Source organism: Homalodisca vitripennis, chromosome 1, assembly GCF_021130785.1.
Source record: "Homalodisca vitripennis isolate AUS2020 chromosome 1, UT_GWSS_2.1, whole genome shotgun sequence".
NCBI lineage: Eukaryota > Metazoa > Arthropoda > Insecta > Hemiptera > Cicadellidae > Homalodisca > Homalodisca vitripennis.
Genome location: NC_060207.1, coordinates 182,738,578 through 182,766,001, shown reverse-complemented (window position 1 = coordinate 182,766,001; position 27,424 = coordinate 182,738,578). Strand labels below are relative to the sequence as shown.

At 33.4% G+C, this 27,424-nt stretch overlaps 2 protein-coding genes across 3 annotated transcripts in view; one reads left to right on the top strand and one right to left on the bottom strand.

The window, feature by feature from the left end:
- Positions 1–1,014: 1,014 nt before the first annotated feature.
- The window catches only part of LOC124352862 (ralA-binding protein 1-like), a 29,913-nt gene continuing 3,503 nt past the window's right edge, over positions 1,015–27,424 (bottom strand). Inside the window, exons 3-12 of one of the 2 annotated variants that reach the window (XM_046802574.1) lie at positions 22,563–22,792; positions 19,940–20,056; positions 18,744–18,885; positions 16,214–16,391; positions 13,259–13,389; positions 11,535–11,718; positions 9,973–10,177; positions 6,823–6,992; positions 6,072–6,153; positions 1,015–1,435 (exon numbers count right to left, since the gene is read on the bottom strand). In XM_046802574.1, the coding sequence (XP_046658530.1) occupies positions 6,940–6,992; positions 9,973–10,177; positions 11,535–11,718; positions 13,259–13,389; positions 16,214–16,391; positions 18,744–18,885; positions 19,940–20,056; positions 22,563–22,792 (1,240 nt within the window). In that variant the 3' untranslated portion in view covers positions 1,015–1,435; positions 6,072–6,153; positions 6,823–6,939. The remainder of the gene's footprint in view (positions 1,436–6,071; positions 6,154–6,822; positions 6,993–9,972; positions 10,178–11,534; positions 11,719–13,258; positions 13,390–16,213; positions 16,392–18,743; positions 18,886–19,939; positions 20,057–22,562; positions 22,793–27,424) is intronic. The other variant, XM_046802575.1, reaches the window with a different exon arrangement.
- Positions 22,418–27,424, top strand: part of LOC124352860 (small G protein signaling modulator 3 homolog) — a 74,401-nt gene continuing 69,394 nt past the window's right edge. Inside the window, exon 1 of the mRNA XM_046802572.1 lies at positions 22,418–22,545. Coding sequence (XP_046658528.1) covers positions 22,489–22,545 — 57 coding nt within the window. The 5' untranslated portion in view covers positions 22,418–22,488. The remainder of the gene's footprint in view (positions 22,546–27,424) is intronic.

The following is a 27,424-nucleotide window of genomic DNA, read 5'->3' as shown; positions in this document are numbered from 1 at the left end:
CCTATTTCAAAAAATGTAACTAAATTCATAGAGAAACTCTGTTAGATTTTTCTCTCTCTATAAAAAATTTTCCTTTGACTTTAACAAATATTAAAAAAAAAGTATTAGTTGAATTGGTCCAGCCGTTCCCGAGATTAGTGCTTAGTAACAATTTAGCAATTCACTTTTATTTATAAGAAGGTATTATGTCATGTTCAGCTGATGCTTGATGGTAGGTGTTAAACTCCATTAAATTATTTGAATACCCATAGTGGCCACAACACGTGTTTTGATTCTATGTAAAACAATTTCCCATGTTCGTCGAGAGCAGGACTCCCACTTTTATACACAAACATCAACCTTCCATCAGGATGCAGGCCATTTCTTTGAAAGATATTTAAAATCTTTATTTAATATAATTCTTGGTATAAAATAACACAAACTTATTTCTTAGACCAGCACATTCAACCATTTGAACCCTGAGAAAGAAAACAATGGGAATCAACCAAAATCAATTATAGAACAAATAGTAGAACAAATAAGGAAAATAAAAGTGTTTATAACATTAAAAATTATTTAATATAGCAGTTTTATAAATAATAAGTATATATAATAATATATATATATATATATATATACACAACACATGAACAATAACAATGCCACTATACGTAAATAATTAAAATGTATAAAAATAAATAAGTTTAAAAGAAAAAATTCTTTATTTTGATAATTGGTGAACAATTATAAACAAGATCTATTAATATCCTTCTCATGGTGAGCTAGGAGAAGATATTAGAGAAATTTTTTCAACTAAGTTTATAGTTTTTGCATACAAAAATTGTAAATAGGGTTTGTAAGTCTCAAAATATTAATGAGCAAGGCACAGTTAGTGCTTGCAATACATGAGACACACCATAGGTAACTCATTCATGCATGATCAGGTATGTCCTTTCTCCAGGCCAACAGTATTGTAGTAAACATTTTTTCAAAACTATAGAATAATTTTAAAATGCACAAAAATAAGTAAACTTATCATTTAGTAATCATTTATTACTTTCTAAAATCTCACTTACGACATGGTGGAATTATTAAGAGTATCTTACTCTTTTAAATTTGTACAACTACCTTAACTACACAATGAAAGTAATAATTACATCATTTTGAAAATAACTAACATTGATTTACATTAGTTATGTTGTTTATAAGTGAAATACAAACATTTTGCTTTCCCTAACAAAAGGTAACAGATCATACACTTGATAAAATATTGTTTAACAAAACAGCAATCTACTGAATGATTACATGTAGAGAGCATAGAGGGGCAGGGGAGGTCCAAGTTGTGGAGACAACAAACTCAACCTTTAGCTGCCTGTGCTAACTTGATCTGAACACGCAGGTCCACACACGCCAGGCGCTCTTCTAGTAAGGAGCTGATCAATGCTTGCTTGTGATTCTACAATTGAAACACATCACTATTTGTTATATCATTCTAAATTCAAAATTGATATAAATAGCAGTTTAATAACTAAGCAATTTCAGAATGAACACAATCTGAATAAAGTTTACAAACAAGCCATTTTAATGAAGATAACCCCTTCACCACATCGATCTCAAAGACCAATGATACCTAACTAGTGGAATTAAAAAAATGAAGTATCCAAAATAACCCTGAGACCAAAGCATAGCCTATAACACTTGAGAAATAATTAAGCAATATGAGGATCTACTACTTATCATAAATGTCAAATAACAATTTTATTATTGAAGAAAATTAGTAAACCAATTATATTTCAGTTTGTAAAAGAGTAAATGATCACAGCTTAGAATCCATAATTGGGAGCCTCCATAATGATCTGGTACACGCTCTACCATTCTGCAAGGTGCTTGGCTCACAGTCCTCTTTGACATCCCATATTTTTTCTGTAATGTTCTTCACACCTCCCTCTCTTCGTTTACAATACAAAAAAGTTTATACAACCATAGCCTCCACACCATTTTTTTTTAATTTATTGATCCAGATTGTGAATACTCTAAATAGTTATTGTGAATACTTAAAATGGTTATTAACCCTAGAACTGGCAATGGTGTCACTCTGTACTGGCGGCTCTATTTTAACAGCCTCGCAGACGTTTCTTATAATGTATCACATTTCATAAACTGTTAGTCCAAATATAAACTATTATTATGTCCAATGTATTCACAACTATATGGAGACCATTATAATAACAATATCTTATTGTTTCCATGGAAACATATTTTTATTTTTTTACAAAATATAAGAAAAATGTTTTTTGGAAATTTTTTTGTAAATATTCCGTTGTGTAACTGCTTAGTAATAAGCTTTACATCAAAAACCGTAAATGTATAACTTATTCGAAATTTTGTCCTGATTCCAAAAAATTTTAATTATTGTAACTTTTACCTCAAAACGTATATGTTACAGGGCTTTGTATGAAAAGCACCCATATTTACTTATTTTCAAAAATGCGTACATTTCTAAATAAATATTATTGTTCGTGGGTAAACATAATCTCTTGACTGCATTTATACTTATACATAATAAGTATGACAGTTAAAACAAAAATAAAATAAAATAACAAATTTTAATCTTACCTTATTTACATATATACAATATATACAAAGTTTCATTTTTCAATCAGCGTCACTAGATCCCACCCTGCGAGCTCTCTAAGATCATTTGATCGGTCTCTAAAGTTTTCACCCATACTGAACAACTAAAACTATAACATAAGAAAGCTAAAAAAAACAATAATAACAACACCAAATACTATTGGATTCGTAACCTCAAACACAAAACCCGGCACTTGTTTACAGTTTCACAACAATGTGGTTGACCCGTACTACGTTCACGGTCAGCTGTCCAAAAAAAACGATGTTTTACGTTAAACAAAGAAGACAATAATCGAAGTAAGAACAGTAAATCGGTACTATAGTTATTGCTCTTCCAGAATATATCAAATAAAAATCATTTATATGACCTTAATTGCCTACAATTTCAATAACTGTACATGTCTACTTTGGCGACGAATATTCGTCGTTGCCAAATCGGACGGGCCTTTGGCGACGAAAATTTGTTTCATACCAGCTCTAGGGTTTAAGTGTCTAAGTTACCGCTACAGAGGGGTTTTTATGTCGTTCTGAGAGAATTTAACATGTTTATAACCAAAAATAAAACAAATACCCAATAGCAAAGGACATTATAATGGCATCAGTTTTTTTTATCCTGTGTCCAATGGTGCTGATTGCAACACTATTTTGTCTAATGTGATATTCTCGTTTTTAGAGTATCCATGCTCAAAGTTAGAATATCGGATCTGCATCAAAGTCATCAACCGGGTAATCAATAGAGCTATCTTTCCGAGAATAAAGAATATTTCTGACATGGGCATGTCTAAATACCATCTTATTTCACTATCATCTGTATCAGTTTTGCCATGGTAAGTAGTTGGCAAACAGCAAAACGCACAATCTAACTTTGTATCTAGTGACTGTTTATAAAAAATGTATAGTCATAGTTGTGTAAAATTCCTGTAGGTAGCAGTCCTCCTTCATAATATTCTCATAGTAAGCACATTTCCATCTAGAGTGCTCCACATGCTTAACAGACCGAAATAAACAGATTGAGGTCAGAAATGTCTAAACAGTGAGTAGCTGTGTGGGGAAACATGTTAGCATGTCTACAGCCACAAAGGGCTCAATGTGCTGCAGAACCAAATACTCCCTGCAGATTGAAAATTAATCTAGTCAAAATGTTCCCCCTCTGGTTTCAGCAGGATGTAGCACCTCTTCACTATGATAAGGGTATGACAATACTTAAACAAAATGTTCTCTCAAAAATTTATTGGCCCAAGGGGAGCTGTAGATTGGCTCAACTTAAATTTTGAATAAATTTGAAAAATATGTTTAACGAACAAAAAATTATATTGTAATAGAGCCGATGTAATAAATTATACAAGAAACAGGACTTATTTCTGAATAAACAGTACATAAGTGGTAATAGCCTGCATATTGTTAGACTGTAAAGGGAAAATATTTTTAATTTTTATTATAACCTTTTATACAATTTTCACTGTGGATTTTCAAATATCCATTTTACTTTCATCTATCCATTCATGTATGATTAAACCCTTTCCACCACAGCTACATCATGTGTATTCAGTAATGAATATATTATTGCTCCAATATTTATGACATTATTTTTGTCCTAGTATCTAATACAGTAGTATTGAAATAAAACTATTTTAACGATAATTTTTAGTTTTTTCAAAACCTACTTTTATAACGGGCATGTGTAGCATTTCAGAATAAATAGAATTACTCAAATACCAATGCTCTGAAACTTTGACTTGTCAACATTTATGATAGGGTGATTCTTTTGAGATGAAAATAGTGGCTTCTTACTCAAAAGATAGGTTTTAAATTAGAATGCCATTCGTCATAGCCTTCCATATGAACTTATATGTGGAATTCTCCACAGGTCAACTCTTATATTGAAACATTACATTCAACACCGAAAGATGAGAGTAAACACCATACAACTATAAATTTTAAGTTTTCATCTGTACCCATTCAAATTATATACAGGTGGTTTTATACTTTTTAATCATCCTGTACTGCTAACCTAACGTAAATGTTATTATTTTATTTTTACACATATTATAGAATTAAAACTCATTTGTTTGAATAAAAAAGACAGGTTGAGAATTATAAATTGGAAACACTAAAATATAGCTATGTTCCTGAAACAATATATTATGCTTCAGTTTGTTGTAAACGATGTCAACATAATTTAAAATTTAAAATTATACCACTGGACAAGTTAACCCTCTGAACCCCAGGTGACGATATATCGTCGCCGAGAAAATATGGGAAGATCTCTGCAGCGGCGATGTATCGTCGCCAATGAAGACGCGAGAATCCCCAGCCGACGTAATATCGTCACCATGGTATATGCGTTTAATACATGTTTATTTGAAGTCGTAAAATACTTATTTTATGAGTATTAATACATATTTATGAGTATTTTAGTAAAATACTAATTTTTTTTGTTAGTAATATAGTTTATTTAAAATAACATCTATGCTCAAAAAAATATATTACTCTTTGTTGCTACGTAGCTGTTGCCACCACGCCATTTCTACTCCTCAGCTGTATTTGTTTACAAAGCGGTCTAATGTTATGTATATTGTCTTTGTGCGTATGAATTGAGTTAAATGTTGTAATTGAGGACTGTTTTTAGTCACCTTTTCTTTAGTTTTAATCTTACAGTAATAATCAGTTCTGTGAACAATGAGTGACAACACTGTAAATCACCCGAGTGAATTGGACAGACAACTGGATGTTGACCTATCAGATGACGATTGGTCTGACGTCTCATCAATTTTCAGTGATGACACTGATGTTGATCCTACCTATAGGCCAACTATCTCGGATTCAGATGATGAAGAAATGCCATTTAGTCAGCTATCTACTTCTCGCGGTAACACCGCTGCTAGGCCTACTCCGGACAATGACCAACCGGCCACAGTGAGATCGCGGTTGCACAATCTTTATCTTTAGAGATATCAATATAATTGTTTTTGTAAATACATAAAACTAAATTTAGAAAAATAAAATGTGGGTGCCCATGGTAAAAATTTTTCTTAAAAATCTTAAAATCTATTTTTTTACCTACAAATCTATATACATATATTTTTAAAGTTATTTTAATGTTGTTAAACAATTTTTTATACTTCAGACTAAAATTTTTCTGTGTATACAATTTTATTCTGGACATTTTGGTGTGTAATACAAGACAATAGCATAAAAAATAGCAAAAGTATTAATTTTTTAAGAACAGTATGCAATACAGCTGTTCCTGCTCCAGGGATTCTCTGTAATTCTTAGGTCAAATGGTTTTGGTACATTTTTCTCACCATCAATATTTTGGTCTGGGGTTCAAAGGGTTAAGTCATTTATAATGTATCCTACAGATCCAATGAGAGAATAACTTCTGAGCTGTTATTAGTGGTTGGAAATAATACCTAAATCATAATGTTTATTAAACTCAAAAGGAGAGAGTACATTACCTGGAGTATTGCAGTTTCTTTAAAAGCACTTATCATTCCTTCGCTGGCATTGTTGTCTGCAGCATTGTCCGATGTGAATCCGCTGGGCAAAAATTATAAAGATAAATTTCATTTTTTAAACGTCTTTTCTTATTACAATTTCCTTATGTTATAATTCATATATATACTAACAATTCCCATATCCTTATCTTTAACATTTTTCTTGTATCTGGTTACAAAATTGCACAAAATTCTTTAATCTATACCTCCTCATGGAGTGATAAAAATAACATTTTTCTTCTTTTTCTACATCCAGAGAAGGTAACACCTTTAGTCAGAAACACCAAAGTAGTGTGATCTGAATGTCTTTATTTATTTAGACACATATTTTACTATTTAATCTTTTAAGAAGATATCTTACTTCATATTCAGTTTATTGATGAATGAGTATTACATTGTTTGATTTCATTACTTGAATGTTTCAGACCCTACATAAAACTTTATGTGTCTTATTTTTCCAGGTTGTTGTTTATTAATGATAAATACAATAAATAATTGATATACTCGTTAAAAAGAATTTAGGCTATTGGCTTTTTAAAAACATGTTCTGATGTTATAAAAAAACCACTATGTATGCACAAATTGCATTTCAATATTTTAATTACAGAAAGGGATTGTTTGACATGTATTATCAGTAAATACTAATGCCGCTTATTCTTACTCAACTTACATACTCCTAATATTAACAGAAGAATAACAACTTAGAACTGACCTGTATATAGGATTTCCTCCAAGAGCCCTGATCTGAGATTTTAGGAGTGCCACTTCGGCTTTTTCATTCTCTACTAGCACTTGCAATGTTTTAGCCAAGTTCGTAAGTTCTTCCGTTTCAAAAGTCAAAGCCAATTCTTCTTTTTTTAGCCAACCAGGATTTTTCTGCTGCTGTAAATACACAAAATTGCTAATAAAAAACAGAAAGTAATGCATTTTTTACACAATTTTTAGAGGTTTAATACCTTTATTATATTGAGCAAGATTACTGTGTTAATATTCTACATATCGTAATGCACATATTATCTTGTTCCTCAATATTAAAATATGAAACAAAAGATCTGTTGAATATTACTCAATTTTCAGACAAAATGTATTAAAATAAAAAAATAATGCTAGAATCACCAATTCTTAACCCTTTAGAATGTTATCAATGTGGTCTAAACTTATCTCTTGCTTGCTCAAGAGTTGTCATTTCAACTCACCAGGCCGCGCATAGTACTGGGGCATTATACGGCACCTGTGTAACCGTTTACATCACTTTTACTCTGATTCAAATGGCAATATTTGACCTTTGGCTCTTTAAACTATTGAGATTTTAATTTAATTGCCAAATAATTTATGTTTGTAGCTTCAAGGTTGAAATTTGATTAATCGATCATTTACTATTTATTTTTCAACAAATCAAGTAACATGCAATTAAGTTATAGGTTTATCTGTTTTAACCCTTTAAGGAGTATGGATGTCATATGACGTCTTCCTTTGATAGTCTATAAAATGAGTAATGGATGAAATAAAAAAAATATACCAAAAGGAGTAAAAAATTAAAATTTTTTAAATCTTTTAAAAAATGTTTATTTACATTTGAAAGCTTAATAAAAAAGGACAACGTGTTCTACAAGTCAATATTTCAGTACTTTTTTCAAAATCCAATGTCTTGTTTCCTCACTACGGCAGACTCAATCAGTATTGTCTGCTATTTAGATAACAGTAACAAACTAGATGGTTGTTTAACAAATATGTCACTTTCACAACTCTCACAAGATAAATATGGCCGCATTGTACAAGGAATGGATAGTATAATGTGGCAACATATTCTGACAGCAAAGCGATGCTCGCGCGACGCGGCCTTGAGTCGGTGGCTTCTACCGGGTGTCTACTGCGATCTGGTGGTAAAATCAGATTACAAGTGAATGCGAGCACAAACATGGAAACTAAGTATGTTGCCGATAGATGGAACCACTTTACAGACTAATCTACCTAATGGCAATCAGTAATAGCAATGCATTTACGATAATACAAAAATACAGAGGCTAAACGTCATATGACATCCGTACTCCTTTGGGCCACTATAAGAATATACGTCATATGATGTGCTTACTCACTATGTAGCGTTTACACGCACTCCTTAAAGGGTTAAAAGTATTTTTATTTGCAGAATAAAAATAAAATCCGACTCATTAAGGTCTTACTATCAACAGAATATCATCTCGTTTCCATATTTTAAGCTTCGTCTCGTCTCCACCAAATGCACTAGTATTTGAATAAATAAAAGAATATACTATGGTCGCTACAGTGACACTGACAATCGGGTACAAAAATATTTCTGAACAATGTTTACTATGCGCTGCAAATAGAGAAATATTAATTTAGTTATTTATTTGGTTTAGAGATTGCAACACTTTCCACCCACAACTAGATAAGGATTGAATTTAATAACTGCACAACACAGTGAGCAATACTTAGTGGCCTGGTGAGCTGAACAGCAAAACAGTGAGGGCCACTGGGCGTGGCCCGCCGGGCTAAGGGACAGGACGTGGTCATAAATCATCGACCTGAGGCAGAGAACAATACCCTGGCCACATTTGCCATATCTGGAATCCCATGGTCATATCTGGATTTAAAAATATGATATGATTTATTGTCCTTCATGTTTATATTTGGCTGAACAATTTTTTGAACATAATATCAGCCCACCGATTGTATTGAAATTTTACATGTACATTCTTACTGTCCCTGGTATGAATATAGGCCTATTTCTATTTCAGTAATCCCTCTGGGCTATGCCCCACTGGTCTTTTAAGTATTGAAAAATCCCATCTTGGTCTCTAGCTGGAATATTAACTGAAAGAGCCTGTCAAATGTAATCGGCTGTTCTGTTTAAACACTGTTTTATGACAGAACAACCATATGTTTAAGAAGCCACGGGTAACTGCTTGTTAATTAATAATCCACAAACAGATATCTGAATAATACTATATATATATGTATAATTCAATAAACATTGAATCAAAAAAGTACTTGCTCCGCTAGGACTCGAACCTGGGTCTCTCACTTGCCAGGTGAATGTGCTACCATTACACCACAGAGCCCTTACTTTTTACGATTCAATTATTTTGTATTTGGCCATAATTGTCACATACACATTTAAATAACCAAACTAACATATGATTGGAAGACCAATTACCTGTCAAACGACTTTTATTTACATTAATTAAATTTGTATAAATGTCAATAGTCAAATTTAAATTCAATAAACATTGAATCACAATAAGTACTTGCTCCGCCGGGACCCAAACTTCTATATATATAAGAAGTCAATGAATAGTTGATCCCCATCAATTACTACTATTGGTTACTCGCAAAAGTACTAAAACTATTTTTATAAAATCTTACACTATTGCATTTACAACTCAATGCTATTGTGGATGCTTTGTACTATTAGGATTCTTAATGTCATGAATATAGTATGTATATACAATTTGTTTTGATCATAGCTATAGTTCACTAGATATTCTCTCATATCCGTAATCGTTTGGAATGAAAAAGCATGGTAAAAATAAGAAAAGAAAAAGGTTAATAAGGAAAATCTAAATACAAATTACACTGCACTACATCACTCATAAGTTTTTGAGAAAAACAAGTATGTGCTTTCTGCAGAGCCATTAGCATTCCATTCAAAAGATTATGTCGTTCTGACTCAAGTAAGACTGATATTGTTGACAAAATAAATCTTTTTGAACCAAAAGAATATTTATTTTCTGAGATAAGTAAAAATATACATTTCATGTTAGCATGCTAAAGTCTAGTGTCAAATGCAGGTACTACCTGAAATAATCAGACCAACTTCTCATGTGAAAACCTCAATTACCTTGAATTTCTAAAGAGTCAGCACTGCAAGCAGCCAAGTTTGGTTTCTCCACAACAGCCTCAACAACCAGCTGTGTCGGTGACTGCGGCTGTGGCTGTGACTGATGCTGCAGACTTAGGTTCAATTCCTCCTCTCGCCCACAGTCCGGTTCCTCTATACTACGCTGAGTTGACTCTGCAGCCCGCTCCAGACCTCGCAGCCTCCTCTACAGATTAAAATACAAAATTTTGTTGCATAAGCAATATAATGTTGACTTCTAATGATCATTTTCATCTTTTTCTAGAGCGTAAATGTAGGCAAGTTTATGTACAAAAACACCTATTCAGTGGAAAGTGGATATTATGATGCTCAGAATTCATGAAAAGTATCATTCACCAAAATTGTGGATACTGAGATTATCTATATTTTACTATTGAGTAGGAATGGTAAAAAATACCAGTGGAACCATTTTGTACAGGTTTCTAACCAGTGACAAGAACTGAGCCGACTGACTTGTGTGAAGTGAAGCATCACAACAATAGAGGGTGGATAAAGAGTAGTAGAATTTGTTTTTGTTGAGCATAGCTTCATTAAAATCTGGGTCAGGCGATGGAAGCCAGTTTGCATTGTACACAACCCAGTTTTTCATGAAAACGACAAAAGCCACGCAAACAAGTGGCCACATAGTAATAGATGGGTAGGGTCAGGTAGCAAAGAGTTCAATTGACAGTGAAAGTCAGGGATGAATATGAACAATAAGAAAGGACGTTGAAGAGGAAATGCCAAGAAGTGTAGATGTGCCTGTTGACAGTCTATAAAAACACTGAGTACTTAGCAACTCTAGAACAAACATAATTCTTAAGATGTAAAACTTTAGCGTATTGTTGGTTGTGCCATATAATGAAGATAAAATACTATAATTTTGCAGAATATTGAATTAATTGCCATACATTAGTGTAGTAGTCATAAATTGAAAAATCAAGTAATTCATTTGTTGAAACAAGTTTGGTACAACAATATTTAAATGTTTATAAATGTTATTGTAGCTAAATTAATTTCAAATCACACAAGAATGTAGTTAAATTACAACACTCCACAGTTATATTTAATTTTGAAGAAGGATGACATTAGTTTTTGACATTTTTTAAGTGTCCACTGTGGAGGTTCTACTTGACATTAATCAGTTAATTTAGAATAATTAAAGAATTCAATGATAATAAATTTTGAAATAAATAATAAAGTTAAAGTTAAATAATTTTTTCCTCCAAGAAGACACCTTTATTGTATAGTTTTAATACTAGATTTTTTTGAGATACTAAATTTTTGTTGTTAAATTTAGATGTGTTAAGTTAATCATAATTAACTTATTTATAATTTTTGTCCATGCTTAATCTTATGTTTTGACTTCTGAAGAAGAAGACAAATTCCAGTTATTCTTTTTCCAGATAGTGTTCTATTTTTGAAGTATATAACAAATAATGGCAGATGCCCAAAATCTTATTAATGTGACTAAATTTTTAAAAATAATTTGCATAATTATTTACAGTTTTTGACAGTAAACATTAAAGAAACTTAGTCAATACCTTAAGCTGAGTGATGATTCGTTGCACCTCCCACAGCTGTTCCTCCCTGTTCTTGGAGCAGATGCCGGCATGCATCTCACTGTGCAGCTGACCCAGCAGAGACTCTTGTTTGCGTAGTTCTTCTGTGATCCCCTCTTTGGTCTCAGGAAGAGATGGACTCCCACAACTCAGAGGGGGAATATACCTGTAACAGACACACTTGTTAATTTGTCAATAAACAAAATCATAAGTAATCATAATGGGTCTTTTTGCTCAATGACAATTTAAAAACATTCTTCACAAAAGCCACATTATTCCCTATGAAGCATATATTCAGTGAAACTATCTAAAGATTTCACCAACAATAATGTATTATAGATCATGGTACACTGCTCGACAAACTTGAGTCCCACAGCATTCGAGGTGTGCCTCTTAAATGGCTTAGCTCGTTCCTAAGTCAGAGATCCCAAGTTGTCCAAATATCAAATAAATCATCACAACCAATAGACTTAAGATATGGAGTCCCTCAAGGGCCTACCCTCAGTCCTGTGCTTTTCCTGCTTTATGTGAACGATATAAAATTATCGCTTTTGCATGGAAAATTGGTGCAGTTTGCCAATGATACGACTTACTTTTTCAATGCAACGTCAAGCGAAGTTTTGGATCAACAGGGTTTGGTTGACATCAACAACTGTGTCCAATACTTCCACAACCTCAATCTAACAACAAACTCTTCAAAAACCAATGTTTTGAATTTTGCCTTGCGCACTGCGGGCAACCAGTGTGGGCCTGCCATTTTGTTAGATGACTCCACAATGGAAGAAGTCAGCTTTTCAAAATTCCTAGGAATGTACCTTGATCGAGGGCTGACTTGGAATGAGCATATTGACCATGTTTGCGCAAAAGTTTTCTCAGGCATTTTTGTTTTGAGATCTTTAGCCAAATACTTGTCTGAGTCAGGTACTGATTACGGCATACTACGGCTTGATTTAGCCCCATCTGGCCTACAGAGTGGTCATTTGGGGAGCTTGCGCAAACACTCAGTTTCAAAGAGCATTCAGACTCCAAAAAAAAACAATTTGAGTAATCGCCAAAATCAAATTTAGAGTCATGCAGGGAAGCTTTCAAGAAATTGTAGCTGTTGACTCTGCCGTGCCTCTACATTTTGGAAACAACTTTGTTTTGTATGAGTAAATGTGCCTTAACCAAAGTCCAAGACATACACATGTATGAGACGCGTGGCAGAGCAAACTACCGGACAGGGAGGCACAGAACGGTAGTTTATGAACGCCTACCCTCGCAAGCGGGTGTGCATTTCCTCAACAGACTGCCAAATTCAATTAAAGATGCCCCAACGCCTAAGGCGTTAAAGACTTGCCTCAAACGTATTGCCATACAATGTACATATTGTCACTGCAATAAAAAAGATTTTGATTTTGAGAGTTCAATAATTGGTTTGCTTGCTAAGTCAGAAAAAGTCTCTGTTGAAGCTTAGTAGCAGCTGGGTAATTAGCATTTCAGCATACCAGATTGGGAATGCTCACACCTTGGCTCAAGTATGTTTATTTTGTGCTCTTTACAAATTACCTCATACTTAGACCTAAACATGTTAGGTCTGAATTTATCTGTTATAAAAGGTTTTGGGATAAATTCTCAGATCATTTACAACTAAAAACCAGCCTCTTGGGCACCAATGACTGTCAATCCAGCTATACCAATGACTGCTACATTCTTTGTATACATACTTGGTGAGCTTGCAGTCAGGGAACAGGGAGTCACAATGGCAGAGGAGAGCAGATATAAGCTTCTGACTTGCTTGTAGCACAGAAGACATGGTGGTGGCTAGACTTTGGGCGTTCATCTTGTTGGTCTTCTCCTATCAACATATGAGAACTTTGACTTCAACACACCTTTGTCTAAATATAACACAATATACTTGTGATTAGGAAATCAAGAAAACCTCGTACTCAGTTCAGGTCCAACTGGAAGTCAATCAGATGTTAACTCCCCTGGTTTGAACAATATTTTACGAGCATGGGAGAAATGCTCTCCCTGCACAAAACTACTCCCCGAAAAGTGCTTGGATGGATCAATTAATTTTTTTCTGCCTGGTTTCACAAACAATTTGAACCTCAAATTAGAGCACATTTGGCCAAAAACGTTGTCCCATAAAATGCTATTGCTTATTAGACAATGCCCTAATATCGAAAGTTTGCTCTCTTGTGATAAATCCAACATCTGTAAAACAGTTTTGGAGGTCTTACAGTATTAAAGATACCATTTTCTTTGTTACCAGTACATAGAGCAACTTAAAAAATGGCTGGAATAAACTTTGACCTCAACCTGGAGGAAAGAATCTGAGGAACCTGAGAGTGTGAAAATTGATGAGACGGTCAATTTATGCAATAATTTACAAATCAGTACAAATTTGATGTAAGAAGTATCACAGTGGTTAGAGTGAGACAGAGTGGACAGGGGGGTTTCAAATTTTGAGTGATGGCAAAATTGTTGCTAGCGTAAGTGGCACCGAAAAAGAAGATGGTGCTGATGAAGACAAGTGTCCAAACTATAACAAAAAACAAATTATTAGCCACTCAGAGGCTGAAACAATGCTGTCCAAGTGTATAGAATGGTTTTAAAGTCAAGAAGAGGCCAATGCAACGCAGACACTATTGCTCTGAAAAATATGAAATATTGCCGTGGAGAAACCTTGAGCATCAATGAAAATGACTATTTTCAAGCTACATGAACTATTTCACTTGTAAACTTTATATTACTGAACATTATTTTGCCACATTTGTAGCTGCTGTACGGATGTTTGTACGAGGGCTGTTTTTTTTTCAAGTTCCGATAGGCCATAAATAATAAACACATTGAGATAAAAAGATGATTTTATTACCAAAAGATTCGTAATTTCTTACTTATTTTTCTACGTAGTCACCAAAAATGTTGAGGCACTTGTCGTAGCGAGAGACAAGCTTTCCTATACCCTCCTCGAAGAAGTCTGCCGCCAGTGAGCTCAGGTAGACCCTTACAGTTGCTTGAAGCTCTTCGTTGTCAGCGAAGCGTCGTCCACCTAACCACGCCTTCATTTCTCGAAAGAGGTGATAGTCACTGGGCGCCAAGTCAGGACTATACGGCGGGGATGGTCGAAAACTTCCCATTTGAACTTTTGCAGAAGTTGTTTTGTGACATTGGCACTATGCGGTCGTGCATTATCGTGGATCAGGACCACACCGGATGACAGCATTCCTCTCCGTTTGTTTTGTATTGCTCTCCGGAGGCGATGTAGAGTCTCACAGTATGATTCCTTTGTTATCGTTGTTCCCTGTTGCATGAACTCAACCAGAAGCACACCTTTTTGGTCCCAAAACACTGTAGCCATTGTTTTCCTTTTGGTCAAAGTCTGCTTGAATTTTTTGGGCTTGCTAGGGGAGTGAGTGTGCATCCATTGCTTTGATTGTTCCTTGGTTTCTGGATTTTCATACAGGACCCAAGTTTCATCCCCAGTAACAATAGACTTTAAAAAACTGTCTTTCTCGTTGTCATATCGCGTCAGAAAAGTTAGGGCTGACGCCATTCGCTTCGTTTTGTGATCCTCACTCAACATTTTGGGTACCCAACGGGCACACAATTTTCGGTACCCTAGCTCGGTGGTCACAATCTTGTACAAGGAAGACCTTGAAATGGCTGGAAATTCGGTAGAAAGTTCATCAATTGTAAACCTCCGTTTCTCCCGGATCGCTTGGTCAACTCGTTCAACCAAACTTGCAGTAGCGACCGACTTGCGTCCTTGACCGCCTTCGTCATGGACGTCTGTTCGACCTTCAGCAAATAGCCTACACCATTTTCTTATCGCGCTATCACTCATACAGTGTTCACCATACACAACACTCATTCTGCGATGGATTTCAGCAGCACTACATCCTTCAGCTTGAAGGAAACGAATCACACTTCGCAACTCACAACTGGCGGGAGAATTGATCGTAGCGGCCATCTTTACTCGCCCGTAGCTCGGCTACGACTGATGGATTGGAGCCGGCAACGGCGTTGGTTGTAGTGGGGGAGCGGCGCAATTGCACAACACGCAGCCCCGCCTCCCGCCACTACGCTGGTTATTTGGAGAAACAAACGGAACTTGAAAAAAAAACAGCCCTCGTATTATTTAATAAATAGTGTTATGAGCTATTACAATCATGCTTAATTTCTTTTCACTCCGAAATATATTACATTACTGTGAGAGTGACATCTGTCTATAATATAAATAATTGAGGTCATGTTTTGAAGGAATAATATAGTGTTTTGTTATCCGTTTATTCGCTCAACCGTCAAGACCATGATTCCGACAATAATGGTTAACCAAGTCGTTACTGTTATAAAAATAAAAGTACAGATGTTGGGCTGGAGTTATGCAGATCAAAACTTAACCACATCATGCAGACAACTTAGTAAATGCAATGTACTGACAAAACGATTTCTTTCTCATCCGTTTTGACACTAGCTAAAAAATAAAATGGATAAGCATTCTGTTTGTCTAAATAAACACTGGTTTATTTAAAAAAATAATTTAGCTTTCTGAAGAGACTCAAGGCTTAATAGATTCTTTTAAATGGAGTATTGTTCCCAGCGAAAGGTTGTTATTCTGATTTTAGTATTATAATTTAGTAGTTAACAAGTTTTGTAGCACATTGCCAACTCACATGGGCGACTACAGCCTCAAAGTGCCTGATGAGCCAGCCCAGCAGTTGACAGTTACACTGAGGCAGTTTATCCACCAAGGCCCGGAGCTCCACGGCTCTGACGCTCACGTCCTTCACTGCAGCTGCCTCCTCGAACTTGGGCAACAGCTCCGTTGTCATCACTGGCTCTGGCAGTTCTCTTTAACAGATATTATTTTATAAGTGCCGGACTAGAATCAAGTTTCAACTACATGAAATGCGGTCAGTTAATTATTTTAACTAAACATTAGCCATTTATGTTGATACAGGCATTATTTAGGAATTTTGTTGAGGGATCACCAAAAAATATCTCATCTAAAAACAAAAAAAAGTGCAGATCAAAAATTAAAATGAGATGAAAGAGGAGAGAGGTTAATAATTTTTAATTTGTTGTAGTTAAAAGAAAATAAATACACATTGTATTAAAAATATGTTGGCAAAAATAGACATTTTTATGTTCTTTATAAATTTTATAATATTAAATCCCGGGGAATAATACAAAATACAGCATTATTACTTGGTAATAACAACATAGGTATATCTTTTCTTGGAACTTAAGTCGCCTGGAAAGTAAAGTGATCAGAAGTAACATTATTTATTGTAACTTTTCCCCCTCAGTTTTTATTGTAACAGTCCCTTGACCCTAAAACTCAGGTAGAACTAATGAGGCTAGGACAGAATTAGGCCAGTCCTAATTCCTTGACTTGTAAGTGAGTGAGTGTGAGTGTGAGGTGGCCTCACCTTGCATTAAGAACTTTCATTATTCATTAGAGATAGTATGTAATACCACACTAAGATTCAGCCAATACTTTGTAGTGTGTTTTTCGTTCACTTAAGTTTGTTTATAATGTTTTAAATAGGAATTCAATTATAAGTAGGCATAGAACACTTAGTAGTCTCAAGGCATCAAAACATTTTAAAATATCAAACAATAATGTGTTGTGAAATTACATTTTTATTAGCTTTACACACTAAAAACTAACCACAAGATATGAAAATTATAGTCAGACAATCCTATAAAGACGGGTTTATGGCCATAATTGTTGACTTTTAGTCTCTTTATCTCATAATCTGATGATGATATGACTATTATTTGTGTCTCATGGTTGCTTTTAAGTAAGTAAAGCTAAGAATAATGTAATTTGAGGAACATTTTGTTATTTTTAAACCCTTTCAATACCTACCCATAATTCCTTATCCAACTTCATGAAGAACAAGATTTAGTGCTTATACAATGCAAATTTTCTCTCGGCTCGGCTTCTAGACTATTATCATGTATAATACTGTAAAATTGAAGTAAAAAAGAAACCATGAAATTTCTCGCACAATTTCTTTGTGAATTAGGTTATTAGCATGTTTATTATTTTCAACATATTTTAAAAGTATATACGAAAATCATACACCTCAGTACAAATTGTGGGTTCTTTCATTAGAATTGAGCAAATACTTTAATTTGGGGACAAAAGAAAAAAAACAGTACAGTAAAAGTAAAAGGAAATCCAATGTACTCTTTATCAAAAGATTGGTTATATTAAATAGTAATAACACAACATTTCTAATTATTTAATTTTAATGCTGCTTATCAAATTGAATTAAATTTTTCTGAATGTAATTTACAAAGCTAAATACAATAAAAAGACAACATATTATTTTCCACAACACCTCTAGATGTGTCTGATGGAATTAATGATTAGTTTATATAACTTTCTTTCCTTGCTCTATGGCATCAAGATATATGATACTATCAAAAGTAAACACATTTAATATTCATTTCTACAAATGAATATCGAGCTGTTTTACACGAAAAAGGCCACATTGATTTCAGGCTACAACCTTTCAGCCAAAACAAGCTAAAATTGCTAAAAATTGCTAAAATGTTTGAATGATTAAAGTACACTTTTTAAACGTTTTTTGTTAAGGCCAAGAGGAAATTAATAATCCATGCATTAAGGGCATTTAGGAATTTTCCAGTGACTTTTCTCATACATTTTTACACAATAGTTAAACATTGTAAACATTGAATATATTAAATTCCTTATAATACAGGAGATAACTTTTCTCCTGTAAATTGAATTAAATTAAATTCCATAACATTTTTAGGATAACAAACTATTCTGTTATATTAAAACAGTTCAATTTTTTTAACTATACACCCTTTGACATTTTCTGTAAATTCTTTCTGTACAAATTTATTTAGATTTTCGTTCATAAAGATCATATTTTTCATAAAAAACGACAACTGCAAGACAAAATTGTGTCAATAGCACAAGCTAGGTTGATGGCTTAGCTTTACTGACACCAGATACAACATTACAACCAAGATTATTAACAATTTCTCCAACTCTAAACTGTTACAGAATACACAGTAAACATAATGTAGAAAAGGAAATTAAAATTTCAACTCAATATTATATTTCTAAAATATTACAACAAATTAATAACGCTGTTAAGTTATTTCTACTTTTTTAAACATTAAAAATAAGTAATAATGTTACTTTTAATGAAATGTTACCTTAGGAACAATTTTAGCAAACTAGTTGTGACTGGCAGGTCATACTCTGTGAGATTCACCGGTTCTCTCTGGTTATAGAGTCGACGTAAGCTCTGGGCCTTGGACTTGCCACTAACTTTGTACAACCCTTCATGGTTTAAACCTGTACAAAAGTTTGTATGATGCGGACTTCATTTGCTTACCAAAAATACAGAAATAAATCAATCTAAGTTTTATTACATATGTTATTAGCAATATTTTAAACCAGTAATTTTACAAATCAAACCTAGCAACACAAACTAATATTAATATCACATAATTTTGTGAAAATGTTAAAATAAAATAATCCATGAACATTTTGGTAATTTCTTTTTGAAGATTCTGATGAAGTCCTCATAATATAATATAATATAAGTGTACCTAAACCTATTGTTTCTCTCTTACCTTTCAAACGGCTCCTATTGTTTCTAATAAAAACTCCCAAGTTGCTTCTTAAATCGCTTAATTTCTCAAAAATAGTACAACCTTTTTAGTTTTTAATTGCATAATTAATAAAATTGTTTTCAGGAAAAAGACAATATTACCGATTACCAATATAAGACTATAAATACTGTAACACTTACATCCACATTAAGAACTTTGAAATCAACTTCTACACCTTGGAGCATAGTGTTTGTAAATTCATAACGTTTGGTACTGTTCATAACTTATGAGTTAAAAATTAAGAGAAACTTAACATGAGCATATTTATAAAGTTATTTATCGCCTGATTATAACTAATAAACTATAAGACAGTCATTAAATAAAGCAGGATACAACATAATATAGTCAAAGTAATTCTTTTTATTTTTAACCACTTAGTCATTTCTCAAATGTTTTAATGACAAATTTACAATTGGCATTTTTACTATAGAAATTACTACAGAATATTAAAAGTAACCATTCTTCTAACAAAAAAAGTTATGTCAATAACAAAATTAAACATAAAGCAATTAAAGTTCTTTAATTTCAAATGTGTAAGCATGTTTCTGTCAAATATACTGTAACTAACCATAAATTAAGTATTTTTTATGTATCCTGTAAACCCATTTAATTTAAAAAAATATCTTAAAACCTTGAGGAATAAAATTGTAGTATATTTTAGATAAATGCTTATGGGCTTTGACAGTTTTCACACACCACACTAAAAGGGTCAAAATAGATAATTGCCAACTCACCAGCCTCCTGTATATGGTCAATACACTCTCGAACTATTAGGGGGATGTCCACGCCATCATGGCACTTGTTGCGTTCTGTAGCCACTGATAAGGGCACTCCAAATATTGGCTGCTCCTCTATACAACAGGGAAATTAAAAGTCAGAGAACTTGAATTATCAGTTGGATAATTAATTATATTGATAGGGTGACAATAGATAAAACTTTAAAAATTAGAATGGAATATTGATACAACATTATTATCTGAAGTAAACGGGGTATTCCCCAGGGATCTATCCTAAGTCCACTGCTATTTGCCTGTTATTTTATGGATCTCCCAGTACTGAATGAATGAATTAAATATTTTTTTTCAAGCACATAATACAAATTTAAAAAATGTTATTTAAAAATGGAATAAGGTTGTACAAATAATCTATAAGAACATAAGTTTAAGAAAAACACTAAGCTTATTACTGGCAGTCTCAGTTTAATATCTGATGACTAAAGATGGTTCCTCACAGTAAAGTTGAACTTTTTCAAGAATTTGTGTAAGCAATGTTTCTATGCAGTTTGAACTGGAAAAAAATATCACAATCTCAAGTATGGTTCAAATACCACATAAACTAAACAACTCCCTTGAATGGTATTGATCACTGGTCTACAAGAACATAGCCAGGAAAATATTTGAGGGGAGGGTGTCCAGACAATAAGGCCCCATTTTGTTCCTTAAAAAGTTCTTGATCAGTTTCCTTGTTGATAACGATCTTTCAGTAGCACATGTCAGTAATACTGAATTATTTAAATAATAATAATCATTTACTAAAATAGTCATTTAAAAAATTTGGGGGGATTGGGACCCCTCGAACTCCCTCGCTAGCTACATCCTTGTTGGGTTACTAATTAGTGACATAGAACTTGTTAAGAAACAGTTAATCTTAGCTAGAAGCGTCCATCCATTATACTCATCATCTTCCTGTTATGAAAGGATATGTTCCAGTATTGCAGTTATATTCCCTATAGCTAATGTACTTGGATAGGTAAAGTGACTAAAGTTGGTATTTGATAATTTTTTCCAGCATTGGATAATATACGTAATATATCTAATACCCTTGTAGTTGAATGTTGATGCCAAAGTAATGAATCTGAATCATGAAATTCAGCAGAACTGTGATAACAGCCGAGTGTCATCTTGTCATGTAATTCAATTCAACAATACAATTTTTTAATTATTAAGCAGTTGGTAGAAGATACTGATGAACAATTTTTATCACACTTAAGATGTCTTTTAATAGAATTTTTTTTTAACCTGTAAGGTGGAAAAAAATAACTTACAGTTTCTCCACAATGTTCCTATGATTAGAACAGCAATATTAATAATTTTCAAATAATCATAAAACCTTATATATTAAAATATTTCGTAAGAGAAATATTTTTCACTTTCATTCAAGTTGTATGCTTTCCAAAATTATTTCACCATAAACATTGGTAACCCTGTACATTTACTTTTGGGTCAAATAAAAATATTTCAAGCTTCAACGTTTTTATAGTTATAACAAGAATGATGTATTATAATGAAATGATTTATTAGCCCAGTCAAACATTACACTGTTATAAGGCTTCTTAAGATATAAAAACACTAAATACTAAATAACAAGGATCAAACTGTTTTGTTGTTTAAAAAGTATGTGTTTTGAACAACATTTCAATGGCCTTGAAGATAACAACAGTTAATCAGTGCACAGGTGTGTGTCTGTTGACAATGATAACAATGCCTTGTGAAACCTGTCCCGCTCAGCTTGTTTAGGTATGTAGGTCACCTACCACAAAACTGTTACTTATTTTCCAACATATATTGCATTAATCATAATGTATAAGTATATGGCCACTTTAAAATTATCAATTATAAGTTGTTAATTAGTAACCCTGAGCGATTTATAATACTACAAGAATAATAAATCTGAAAAGTATAAACAATAATAATTTATAATGTATTTGTACACTTGTTTTGGAAATTTTCTCATAAAGTAAAAAAATATTTTAATTATATATAATTAACTAATAATTTCAGTTGTAAAAAATGTGTGAAACTGTTTACAGATTTATGTAGTACACCTATATAAATGATATTTAAGCTTTGAAAGCCTGATATATTATAATTTAATTTAAACATAAGTAAACAAATTTAATCAGTCTACATTAACTCAATACCTACTACTACTAAAAAAGTAATTATTTTTACATTAGAAAACAATATTAAATGTTTGGTTGTTAAAATGTTATATGTACTAATAAGGTATAAGAATGAGTTTGATAATGTTTGTTAGAAATTGATAAAATAATTTAACATACAGTATTAGACTCACTGCTTTTAGTGCTCTTTCTAAAGCTTCTGGTTCTCTGGAAGTATCGCATTTTACAGGCAGTTGGTTATCAGTCCATGAGAGTGAGACAGAGAAAGAGATAGAGAGAGTTGTCTGTGTGATGGTCCACCGCCCTCTACACTCTACAACACTTACACTCACCTCTGCCAGTACCTAGGTGGCGGTGGCTCTACACTGCTACACTGCCAGTATGTCTGTAGCTGTAGCCATGGTTGCTATCAACAAAGCTTGTGCCACCTCATCTATTGTAAGTGGATTTCTCACCTGCTATCTCCACGCTTTCCTCTCCATGTTTTAGTTTTTTCTTCTCTTTCAGTTTGATCTTCACTTTGCCCTCTTTCTTCTTCTCTTTATCCTTATCACTATCTTTCTTCTTATCCTTATCCTTGTCAGTTTCCTTCTCTTTCCCATCCTTCTCTCTTGACTTTTCTCTTTTCTCCTTTTTGGTTGTGGGAAACTTAAATGGTTTAGACTTCTTGACTTTTGATGGACTCCTGTGTGAAAAATTTAATTTTAGAGTATGTGTTGTTTATATGAAAAACAATTAGCACTATATTAATTTATTTCTAGCGATTAACAATTTATATCCATAAACTAGCTGCTACCCATTGCATTGGATGTGATTTTCAAAATTGAATGTGGTAGCCAACTTATTGAAAGAATTTATGACACAATATATTGTAATATAATAGATCCCTATTAAATTTTTAAAATTGAAGTAGGCATATATCTGGCATTTATTACCTCAGTGTCAATAGTTAAGAAATTCAAAAGTTAGATAAAAGTTTTACAGGTTTTATTTCAGGTTTTTATTGTATTTCTGGTTGAAATCAATTATATTTCTGACGCCACTATTGGGTTTGCCTGCCCTGATGAACCAATCAAGAAAATATAAATGTCTCGGAAACCATCTTTGATCAAATCTGGCCCTTGTAATTTATTTTTGTTCTAAGATAGTTCAAATCCCATAAGTTGAGTTTGCCTTTGTCATAAAAGAAATGTCTGTACTTATGTAGGAATAAGGAGCCCTAAGTCTAAAGTCTTTTTATTAATGAACAGTCTAAAAGTGTCTATTCCAACAATTTAAAATGAATTCCGTTCTATTGTATTTACGGTGCCACATGTGAATTTGCTATATACATATGTTGGTTTTCAAAATCTCTTCTTATTTCAGGGTTTACACATGTAGGAACATGAACATCTGGTTCAAACTATATTTCTAATGCCATTTGAGTTTGCCTACTCTGATGATAATTAGTTTGATAAACATGTATGATAACTTCTTTATGTCACCTTGAAAAAAATGAAAATAAATTTCCTTCCCATAAACTGAAACACATTAGACAAGCTAATAAAGTTAAATGGTGCATTTAATGCTCGTTCAAGGTAAATATCCATGTCTTACTGATAACTAAAATGTTATTAGTTCAGCAGATACTGCAAATGAGTTAATAACGTGTGAAGAGTGACAAAATAGAGCAGCATTAATCTTATAGGGTTACAAAATGAGCACTCACAATCTTAACCTTTGAATGGTTAAGAAAGCTCTTGGGCAGGCATGGTTCAAAAGCTTCAAATAGATAAGTTTATTGGATGGGTACCTTGTGTTCAGAAAATGTCATTAATATTTTTAAAATTTGCTACGGAAAATCTGAAGACTGCTTCTGCAAGTCTGGAACCTTTTAGTACATGCATAGTAGGGTGGGCTGAAAAAACTAAATTTTCGAGTATCGAGTTCTAATAGGGCTCAAAAGTTGCGTATTCTTGAGCTGATTAAGAGAAAAATAATTAAAAAAATATTATTAAAAATCTTTAGTTCGCGCAACGAGCTTAAAGTTTTGTAAAAGTGTACTTTTTTGCTATTTTCAAAAAAATATTTTAAACCGTCTTATGATGATTTTTTTTATTGTACTACCGTATATATATTACTTTTATAAATCCATAACGTCAATAAAAATATTTAGATAGTTTAAACAAACATATAAGGTTCTCAAGAAATATCGTAATTATTAGAAAATTGTACAAAAATAACAATTTTTCTTCTTTTTTCTTATTTACAAAATAACTTTTTTCAAATAACAATTGGGTCATTTCACCAATGTTTTGGTGGAATGACCCAGAACTCACCACGGGGAGGTGGCTGCAACTCGTGTTCCACCCACACCCTACCCAACCATCCAACCAAATAGGGTGCGTTTGAATGTATTTACATTATGTACATGTTCTACGCTTCCCTAAGTTTACATACCTTAGAATGACGTCGAAGGTTTAAACTTTGATTTATGTCCAAATTTTGGCATGACAGACCTTGATAACAATATGGTTCTGATAAATCCATCTCTGTTATCTTGACCACACACTTTGTCCGACGCTTCTGTCACTAACTTAACACACCTTTCCACGGCTTGTGTGTGGCAAGGAAAGTTCATGAACTCGAGCTCTGGTAAAGTTTTGTTCCTCAAATAGATTGATATTGTTTCCGTTGTTAATTTCGTCATCATAGGAGGAGGAGAAACTTTGCATTTAGACCAATCAATGAGCTCACTGTAGTCCTTAGCTTCAAAGTTAAGAGTGGGTGTATGAAATATTCTTACAGTCGATTTGCTGTTATTTTCCACACTTCTTGCCTTCAAAACTCTTCTGACTCTGATATGTAGTCTTTCGTCAGTTATAATTGTTAACAGCATGTTTTATGGGTGACAGAAAAAGGAGTTTCTTCCAATCACAGGATCGATAACTTTTTTTTATTTCAGCTGACAAATCTCTGGTAGTTTGGATTACTTTAAACACATGTTTTGGTCGACATAAATACCATGGCGTTTTATGTCGAACCAGACTGATGCATAGGTCTTCATTATGTATTGAACAAGAATCTTTAGTTCATTTGAAGGATTACTATCTGAAATGTACAAACGTAACACCCTATTAGCACAAGTCAACCAACGGGAATGACTTAGAGGCCCTGGATCTCTATTAGCCAGATCTGGAGTACAATTGCCCGTTTGGATGGTTCTGACGATATCGAGAAGGTACTGCTGAACTTTGCTTAGATCTTTGTGTCAATATCTATGATTTCAGATTTTACTTTTTCAAACTCCACAACAGGCATTTTGTTGCAATCGGGAAGACGTTTGCCAATAACTCCACTGAAAGTTGAAGGTCCTGTAGATTCCCCATCCAAGAACTGAAATAAGTGCCTATACGGTAGTTCATTAAAGCGAAGTAAACCACTGGAGTGGACGATTAATTTTCGCTTCGATATTTCGAATTACTCCGTTTTTCCAACCAGTATTGCTTGTTGTTCCATCACAACCAACAGCTTCTACCTCATCCAAATCAAAGGAATTATCTTCAAGGTACTTGAGAATGCTTTCTGCAATCCCTTGTCCAGTTGAGCTGTCTGGGCTTACATGACCTATGTATTGGCCTCCTGGTTCTCGTACAATACTTATGTGTTCTTCTTTCTTGACCCTACGGTACATTTTATTTCCAAGTTTATCCTGGAAAAAAGTATTGTCTTTTCTCCCATCAAAGTAGATTCCCTTTGTTTCTGTATTTTCGAGGTCTTTTTCTTTAATAGCCTGTCTTGCCTTTTGTTTTTCTCTTCGAATTTTATTTTTGTCAATTACTAGTAGAGTATCTGACTCTGATACCATTCCAAGATCAAATAGCACACTCGATGCTATTGCTGCCGTTGCTCTGTCAGATATGCCAAATCTGTCACTAACTAAAGTAGTTGATTGAAGACTGAGTCTCATTTGAGATGTATTGGAGGGGGTTGTCGGTGGATTAGGTTCAGTCGGATTTTCTTGCGAAGATCTTCCTATTTCCTTGGCTTCCTTTTCAAAACCATCATTCAAGTTTTCCCGCAGGCAATGTTGATTTCTCACTACCTTATCTACAGTCCCAATGCATGTCTTCCTATAAGTTCGCTGATCATGCAAGAACTTTCTCTCTATGATAGGTATCTTTTTCTGTTTATCACAATTGCACTCCATTATAATGGGGCAGTCACAGGAACTTGTCTTTTTCCCACATTGACAAGTGTAAATCATTTGACATTTACAAGCGGCAATGTCGAACAGTTTTGATTTGGATTCTGTAACAAATGTCTCTACTTTCTTCTAAAACGAGTCTTTTTTATGATCCCTATTATATGATTTTCTCAAGTTGTAATATGAATCGTGGTAAGACCGAATCATTTGGACAACTCGTGTGTGAGATAAAATTGGAATTGAGGCTTTGACATAAATAGCTTCAATCTGAAAAGCAACATTCTCCGCAATAAGAGAAAAAGAAATGTTTTTCTTTGTTTCTGATTTTACTGACAACTGGTAACTTTCTTCGAAGCAACACAACAAAACATCCTCATATGTAGGAAGACTTACCCCATTGAGACCTTTGGATAAACCGAAAATAGGACACCGGTGCGACTGTCTTGTTAATAGTTTGTTTGAAACACCCATTTCACCGCCACTACACAGAACACACAACTTTCAGAACTAACCGATCGCACAGTAAAAAAACTAAATTCACTTGAAGCATAAACAAAGGTAGGTCAGGTAGGGAGGTTTCATGTCGCGACTTGCTTACGGCGCCAGATGCCTCAGAGGTTTCATGTAGTGAATTGTTTTCTACTCCGTGCCTAACTTCCTGCTGCTCACAGCGTGAGTCATCAAACTACTAGATTATTTGTTTTTAAGGAATTTGTTAGAGATTTTCGTTACATTTTGCAAACTTTATATGTTGGTTTAAAGTATCTAAATATTTTTATTGACGTTATGGACTTATAAACGTAGTATATATATGGTAGTACAATAAAAAAATCATCATAAGCGAGTTTAAAATATTTTTTCAAAGTAGCAATAAAGTACATTTTTTAGAAAACTTTAACCTCGATGTGCGAACTAAAGATTTTAATTAATATTCTTTTTATTATTTTTATCTTAATCAGCTCAATAATACGCAACTTTTGAGCCCTATTAGAACTCGATGCTCGAAAATTTAGTTTTTTCAGCCCACCCTAATGCATAGATTGGGCTTGCATGATGTTTGTTAGCATGTAAAAATGCTGCTCTCAAACTGGACCATGGACCCAAGTCTCTCGGATAATATGATGATATCCC